The sequence below is a fragment of the Chelon labrosus genome (genome assembly GCF_963514085.1).
Source record: "Chelon labrosus genome assembly, chromosome: 16".
Taxonomy (NCBI): Eukaryota; Metazoa; Chordata; class Actinopteri; order Mugiliformes; family Mugilidae; genus Chelon; species Chelon labrosus.
In genome coordinates, this window is record NC_140349.1 from 10,785,576 (window position 1) to 10,794,087 (window position 8,512).

The 8,512-nt window shown below is 42.6% G+C and overlaps 1 protein-coding gene across 1 annotated transcript; it reads left to right on the forward strand.

The window, feature by feature from the left end:
* Positions 1 to 586: 586 nt before the first annotated feature.
* On the forward strand, positions 587 to 6,521 carry LOC311501851 (transcriptional repressor scratch 1-like). The gene is made up of 2 exons (XM_084563896.1): positions 587 to 805; positions 5,473 to 6,521. Exons 1-2 carry the CDS (start codon positions 682 to 684, stop codon positions 6,246 to 6,248), a joined length of 900 nt encoding a protein of 299 aa, XP_084420022.1. The 5' UTR covers positions 587 to 681; the 3' UTR covers positions 6,249 to 6,521.
* Positions 6,522 to 8,512: the final 1,991 nt, after the last annotated feature.

The following is an 8,512-nucleotide window of genomic DNA, read 5'->3' on the forward strand; positions in this document are numbered from 1 at the left end:
TAGTTTGCTCTCGGCTGAGCCAGATTCTCTTTCTTTTTTTTATCTCTGTTTTTACCTCTGGAGCTGCACAGCTGTGGCATGCGGTGTTGAGGACGGAGTCTCGCACCGACAGGAGCTGTCCGGTGCTGAAACCACGAGACTGGCGCGGCCGCAGCTGTTTACTGGGAGCTGTCCGGTGCTGAAGTCCACATCCTTCTGTCTGTGATAAACAACGGGATCAAACGAGCAAACGAGACTCGCGGGACGTTTTTTTTTTTTTTTAACGGAATAGCCATAGAGGAACTGATTCATATTTTTTTATATTTGACCTTTTTAAAACTCCACAGGTCTTCCGGAGGCGACTCGAAGGGATGAAAACAGACTATTTATCACCCTAGGATCCAACAATCACTTCGCAAACCATAGCAACAAACAAAAACTAACATTTGCTATGACAAAAACACAGAAGCATGCGAGGACTGCTTGGTTTGTCTGATCCTTAAAAGCCATGACTCAATTTTCGAGGCTGTTTGATCGGAAGTAGCAAACACACGTTTATTAGGCAGAACATCAATGCAAAAAAAAACGAAAAAAGTCCACTGAATACGAGTTCCTTCCATAGCTTTTGAGTTTAGATTGAAGTGGGTTAAAATAAAGAGCTTGTTTATCGTGTGAGTGTGGAGGAGCAGCTACTGTCCCATCATGCCTCGGTCTTTCTTAGTGAAGAAAGTCAAGCTGGACGATTTTTCAGCTGCTGATCTGGACAGCTCCTATGGTCACAGCCGAAGAGAAGAGCTCAGTCTGCGATTCCATCATCATGACAAAGGTTAGTCACCCACCTACACGCACATACAATCCCTGTCGTACATCACCCAGGGTTTTCCTCCTTTTTATAAATGTATTTATTTTTCATGTATCTGTGGATGTCAAGTATTCATGACTGTTTCAGAAAGAGGAGGTACAGTGAATTACAGGGTCAAACTCCGGTCAAAGCCCAAAAATATACCAGTTGCAAGCCGTGAAATTCTATTCAGTGAAACGCGCGCTTTCCATGAAACAGCATTATGTGGAGAAACAAACAAGAGGGATGGCTGGGGGCTGGGGGGGTTGGCGAGAAAACCTACGTCTTTACTTTGCTGGGAATGCAGCCTCATGCTTGAGGCAACACAAGAGACACATTTGGAGTAAAAGTGCGTGAATATTGTCCCTTTCCACGGTCAGGTCAGAGGTCAGGGCAGAGCAGAGCACAAGGGACTTTCTCAAAGGCACTTCATCAGAGTGAATTATTGATGGCTTAAACCCAATTTATGTGAACTTCCTGTTTCCCCCAAAGGAGACGCACAGAAAACATTCCCTCATATAGGTTTATATATATACAAATGAAGAGTTAGGGAATCAAGTGCAGACATATCAAACATATTTTATATTTAAGGTTTAAGTAAATAATTAAAAATAGATTACCAGTTTAATTTATGTAGACATAGTTGCTAACAAGTGAGGCAGAAAAAGATATTTTCCCCTTAGAACCCGTGCAGACTGTTCTGGAGCAACAGGGAGCCGAGATCATTGCAGGGAGCCATGCTAAATGATTATGTTAATACCTTATGTCACCAGCACACATACGCAGGGATTTTCCGTTGTTCTGTTGCCAATTATTTTATTCAAATCAGCTCCTTTCCAGCACCTGCGAGCCTGTTTCCAAGATTTCGACAATATTGCCCAGCCACATTGACTGCAAATGGTTCCCACGCGCTCCATAATCCCAGATGCACGGGCGAAATACAATACCAAGTCAGCGAGGATGGGCAATATTGGGCCAAATATTCAGTAGAAGAGTATTGATAAAAAAATTTTCCTCAACAGAAGATGAGATGGTTATAAAGGATATTCTGGTTTTGAAAGGTCGTTTATAGTTCTGGAGGCTAAATCGACCTTAAAACCACCTCAGTCATAGCTATGTTCACTTTCTTTCTTCTTTCTCTCTTTTTTTATGTTAAGACTGCATTAATGTCTATGCACTGAGGAAGAGTAAAGAGTTGACTTGTCTGTTAGCATTCTTGCTTGTTGTTTTGGTTTAAGTTTGTGTCAGTCTTTCCTCTCTTACTAGTTTTCAGCAAACATGGTCTGAGGATATGTTAGAGAGTCAAAGATAAGCACATAAATAACCTTACTTTAATTTTGCACGATTATGGCCCTAACACTTTTATAAAGCTCTAAATTTTCATTTCTACTGTGTCTGCCGGCTTGTTACCGCCCTCTAGTGGGCGAGCGCGGATGAACACAGCTTTAAAGAGCTGACAGAAAAATTCCTTGTCACCTCACGGGGACAAGCATGTTGTGGAGTTAGTGCATCCTGGTGGGTTTTCATGTTGTACCACGGTCAAATGTACGATGGATGGCTCCAAGGCGTTCTGATGACAGATCTGAGCAGAGAAACATGCAGCGGCAGCAGCAGCTTTGTGGCAAGCATGTAAAGACAGAGGAAGCTATTCTTTGTTATAAATATAACAAGAGTTTGACTGAAGCAACTGCTGCAGCTTGTTGCACACACACACACACACACACACACACCAACACACACAGACACACACACGCATATAGCCGTGTTTCTGTCAACTCGGCACATTTCCCAGGCAGCTTGCACAGCTGAGTGCACAGCATTACGCACTCAAACACACTCACACTCACACACACACACACAGGAAGCAGTCAGTGACCTACAAGTGTCCAAAGCACACAAGTGTGCATCAGTTACTGCTGGTTTGGTTCAAAAATTAAATTGTAGCTCGCAGCTCTTCTTTTTTTTTTCCATCTCTCATTGCCTCTCAGCTTTTCCTTTCACTTTCTAGTTTTTGGTATTTCAAAGGCACGCCAAAGAGGCATGGACTCTGGTTCGGCAGAGTATTTAATCTTTAATAAGCATTTAGAAGAGCTATCAGCTCTAATGCTGCCGGAGCACTTTGAAATAAATGCAGAGTTGACACAGCAAGACAGAGACAGAGAGAGACTGAGACGAACAAATAGAGGCAGAACACTGATGCCGAGAAGCACAGCAACAGTCACAACGCTTTCTATAAAAAGAGGATAACAGGGAACGGTTGTGTTTAATTGGCAGGGATCACAGAAAGAGCTTCTGTGGAAAAAAAAAAAAAACAACAAAAAAATAAAAACAGGTCACATTGTGTTCACACTTGAGAATTTTGCCATCGTGAAACCGGGGACCGAGCTTGTTTTTATTCCTGCCTGTCAGTCACATATGCACAACTCAGTCTGGCCATTAGTACCTTCACAGCAGGGTAAACAAATGCAGCTGCAGAAGAGGTGACATGATGCACGGTGAACAGTGGGAGGGAAGGCAACGGAATAAGCTTCCATCCAGCCACCGGGCAGATTTCTATTAAGTTAGGTATAGATCATATTGGTTCCTGCAGGAGGGAGGATTTATTTGGTGACCCTGTTTTTTTTTTTACTTAAACACTTTCAATTTCCTACTGGTGGCCGAGAAATATTGATGCATTTGTGTTCCCGGACTTTATTATCATCTGTGTATATACTGTATTATCTGAGAAAGACTGATCCCAATAAATGTTACAGCTGCTGGGGCACTAACAAGATTTTTGAACTCATAAAATTTTCACTAGTGGTTAGAGGGGGAAGGGAAGCAGATGTAGGTGGTTTATGTGTATTTTTTATATAAAAAAAAAACTTTTCTAGAAGTTGCCAGCAGCAGCTCACAAGGCAAGGCCGCCTCCAGTGGAGCTCTTCAGCGTCCACCGGGGTTGAGTCATTATGACTCTCCCCAAAGACTGCAGCCTTTCCGAGTTGACTTACCTGGATAATTAGGGGTCTTGTCATGTTTCAAAACTTTACTCAAGCTCTCTGAAACAAGGCACACGCAAACATGATGACTGAATATATATGACTCATGGTTTTCTCTCTCTCCCCCACCCCATCACTCCTTCTCTCTTTTGTTCTTTATCTATTACCTTGTCTTAATTAAATTCAAAATGTTAAACTAGCATGAGGTTTGTGTACGGCACTGCCAAACCACCCAATCACCACTTTCTTTCTTTCTTTCTTTCTTTCTGTCTGTCTGTCTGTCTGTGTCTCTCTCCCTCCTCTTCCCCCTGTCTCTTATTCTCATCACATTATCGACCAACATCTGAGCTTTTCTCAGAACTGCATCATAAAATTATATTACCAGCAACAGTATCTCCTCTGCTGTCTGTGTCTTAATGCTCACATAGTGATAATTGAAATGGAGAGCTATCGATCGGCAGGAGTTGTGTCCGTGGGTTATTAGCTACCAGTCTCTCCTCCTGTCTGTTACCGTTCAGCTTGTTGAGCGTAGGAGCCAATAATAGATATAATGAAGCAGCTGACATCAGAAAATAATTTATCAGTTTTGTCGATAGCTGTGCTCAAAAACAAACAAAAAAAAGGAGGTTGCTGAGGAATTTGTGATTCTCAGGCATCTGTGTTTACTGTCAAAAGGGAGACTGTCAGTGTCAGGGTGCCCATTGAGCAATGCGCTGGAGCCTCCAGCTGCTGTAATAGAGACGCTCTGTGTACAACAGTTGAAGTTTTGACAGCCCCGAGGTGCGACTGTGCGCAGCTGTAGACCTGTCAGGGAAGGTGGAGCTCACGAGGAGCAAGTGTGCTCACTGAACCCTTCTATGAAAAATAAAGAGTGGAAAGTGCCTCCTCCTTTCTTAGCAAAGACATAAAAGCATTTTACTGCCGCTAGAAAACACCACAATTCCTTCCTTCTCCTTCTTTTCTGTTTTATCCCCGTTTTGTTTTTAGCGTGAGGGTGCTTCTTGAGAATGGACATGCGACTCCTTCCTCCCTCAAGTGGATACATGTGTTAATGGGAGATCACCTTAAAAGCAAAGTGCGCATGCTAATGTGATCCAGGGTGGTCCAATTGACATTCAGAAACCCGAGACGCCGGGCTGTAATCAGTAATGTTATGTGGAGACAAAATACGAAGCAGCTTTGTGAATAATGAATGAACTTTGGTGAACGAGTTTGATTTGTGGCCCATGTTTTTACAATTATACGAAATCAGTTTAATTGTACTGGTACCTCTGGATACTGCAGTAGCACTATCGGGCCACTGACGATATGTGTTGTGCACAAAGTCTGTAACACCGTCCCCGTCCAGAAGATGATACACTAGTTCAAATACGTCATAAAAGTGGTCTACAACCATTCTGGATCTGGATTTCACTGAATCTGGCTAAACACAAGTCCTACCTTATGCAGAGATAAATCATATTATCTTATATCTGATTAGACTCAAAATAAGACACTGTGAAAAAGAGCAGTTCCAATGCTGCTAAAGGTTCGGTTATTGAGAGGTTTGCCAATACTCAAATGTCTGTACTCCATGGTGTCAGAGGAATAAATCGATAAATCAGGATGGATCCGTTTCTAATTTCCAGTCAATCCCACTGCCACATTGACTAACCTCTTCCTCTGTCTCTTCAGGCTACGTCAGCGATTATCTGAGTCCGAATCCTTACGATGACGTGGTGGGAAGCGACTCATCAGTCATATCTAAAGTACCCTCCCCGAGTCACTCTTCAATCATCTACAGCCGCATCGACAGCACCTATTCTGGTATCCATGGAGACATCAACGGGGATTCAGACCAGCCAGACAGCCCGAGGTCCGAAGTTTCGTCATCCGCCGGCGGATACATCAACGGGGACGCGGCGGTGAGCGAGGGCTACACGGTGGATGCGTTTTTCATCATGGACGGGCGGTCGAGGCGGAAGGCCGCGGCCAACCCGAGAGGAGCCACCCAGAGGCACACCTGCAGCGAGTGCGGCAAAACCTACGCCACGTCCTCCAACCTGAGCAGGCACAAGCAGACGCACAGGAGCATAGACAGCAAAATGGCCAAGAAGTGCCCCACGTGCGGGAAGGTTTATGTCTCCATGCCCGCCATGGCTATGCACCTGCTGACCCACGACCTCAAGCACAAGTGCGACGTGTGCGGCAAGGCGTTCAGCCGGCCGTGGCTGCTGCAGGGCCACATGCGCTCGCACACGGGGGAGAAGCCGTTCGGCTGCGCGCACTGTGGGAAAGCGTTTGCTGACCGGTCAAACCTGCGCGCTCACATGCAGACGCACTCAGCCTTCAAGCACTACAAGTGCAAGAGGTGTAACAAGACGTTTGCACTCAAGAGCTACCTGAACAAGCACTACGAGTCGGCGTGCTTCAAGGGGGCTTTCTCCCCTATGAGCTCACTGGGGGAATGATGGACTCATTAATCATAACTTTATCTAAGTTGTTCACATCAGATTTTACTGGCCTCACTTCCTGCTTTTCCTGCTTCTTCCCACAACAAGAACCTGAGCACTAAGTTAAGATAAGATAAGATAGGTGTTTTTTCTGCAAGGATCATAAGGTACATGACAAAAACAGACCGACTGTGCTTATCAAGAAAACTTAATTCACTCTTTTGTGTCATCTCTCCTCATGCGGAAGTGAAAAATGTCCAACGCCTGATTCTAGATGGCCACCTGCTTCAATAAGACACGTCTGCTCGAAGCTTTTTTAAATATCTGTGACGATAAACAAAGCACAGCACATCTAGCTAATCATTTTTTTATGATACCTAGATCTGTTTATGTCCATGTCCATCCTCTTCATTCAGTATTTTTTCCCCAGTCTATGAGAAAAACAACACTGAAGCACAATTGTTCTTCCATCTCTCTGTCTTTCTGTGACAGGCCTTTCACAGCGTTTAAAAGCATGAATCAAAGCTTCAGTTTCCCTGCAAAGAGATTCAATGGACTTTTGTATTCCTTTTCTTTTGTATAAACATTCATAATCTGAGGATACACCTGGTGTCCTGCTTTTAAAGAAACTGACCTTGGACTGAACTTCCAATAAGAAAATACGCATCAAAACAAAGAAAGCACACAGCAAGAAAACAAGGTACTTGTAAAGGTTTTCGTACAAACTAGAGCACACGCTACAGCCTCTATACTATTGGCATAATGAACTGTGAAGAAAATAAGACACACAAACCTGCCATTACACGGTAGCACAGGTACAAGGAAGTACACCTGTGTAATGGGGAAATAGTGTATTTTTTGGGAATGTTTCTTTAAACCATTCAGCTGTTTCCTTCACTTCAAGGTCATGTTACTTGACAGAAAACAGTGGAAGGTCAAAGGAATTACAAACTAGACTTCCGGTTCAGGATCAGACAGCTAAAAAACACACCCACTGAGCCACCAGGGTATTCTTTAACAGTGTTTTTATTATGAATCTGACGGTATTTATTTCTATTTATCAATGTCAAACGGGGACTGAGACATTAAAAATGTCCCAAAACGTCCTCGAAAAGGTCAAACCTTTTTCCAGGTGTTGCGACCGAGCGGCACAGTATTCAGCTTTGAGGTTTTCGTACTTGTCTATTTATTGCCTAATTTATTTATTTATTTATTATTTTTCATTTGCACTTTATTTTGTTACTGTTTTTTTATTTTTTGGCCTTTGTTACGAATATGCCAAAGCATTTGACACTTTCTAATTAAGACCTTTTTATTTTTGTCTGCCACTTTAATTATAAAAACTACTGCATGCAAAAAAATAATAATAATTACAATAGCCTAATAATGGAATCTATGCCAATTTTATGAATTATCTTTGGGATATTTTGCCAAATCTCTTAGATAACAGGCAAATTAAGCAAATTTCTGTCTTGGGCAATATTTCATTCATATCTGATAGAGCAATAATGCATGATATTTTTGAAGAAACGTGAGTCATAACTGCTTGTAACATCTTGATTTATTTATTTATTTTATTTTTTCCAAGTACCACTATTCTATGTAGTTATGAGAAATGAAATTTCAGGGAGTTAGCGAACCAAGTTAGTGTTAAATAACGGGAGGGTGGGTTTGTTGAGCTGTGAATTTACAGGAACTGTGACACTGTTGTGATTCTTTGGGGCTTCATTCTGAGACTTTTGTGAGCAGTCAAAAGAGAGATTAAATTAGAAAGAACAGAGAGTTAGTTTTCTAATATTCTAACCTCTCCTGCTTCAGGATGTAATATTGTACAAAACAAGTGGGTAATAGTTACAATCAAATCTTGGCATCATTAGCTTATTGACAATTATGTCTGTACAAGCATTAGGAGCTGCTGGGGCTTCCAGGGATTCACACAGATGGCTCAGCTCCTCTAGATGGAAGGCTCTGGGTTGGGTCGGGACGGGACTTTTTGTACATGGTTTATGCACTGCCTGCCTTGTATTATTATTCTAAAATATTGTAGAAAGTAGAAGGTACTGCTGTAGACCTCTGGTGCTGAAACATGGACGAAAATGCGCATCCAAAGCGAGAACAGTTAAACGCTGGGTGCATGTTTTCATTGTTAAATGAGTGAAAGACAACTTTACAACGGCTGTGGTCGGTTTGACCCCCAGTAGTTGTTCATGCTTGTGTCTCGTAAGAGCTTTCTCCGATGAGCGGTTCAACATTAGTGAGTCCTCTTCTCACTTTGAATCCAA

What these genes read in the sequence shown, in the direction of transcription:
- LOC311501851 (XM_084563896.1), top strand. Translation starts at nt 682, where the DNA reads ATGCCTCGGTCTTTCTTAGTGAAGAAAGTCAAGCTGGACGATTTTTCA. An exon ending in ATTCCATCATCATGACAAAG is followed by an intron (nt 806 to 5,472) that starts GTTAGTCACCCA and finishes CTGTCTCTTCAG; the next exon opens with GCTACGTCAGCGATTATCTG.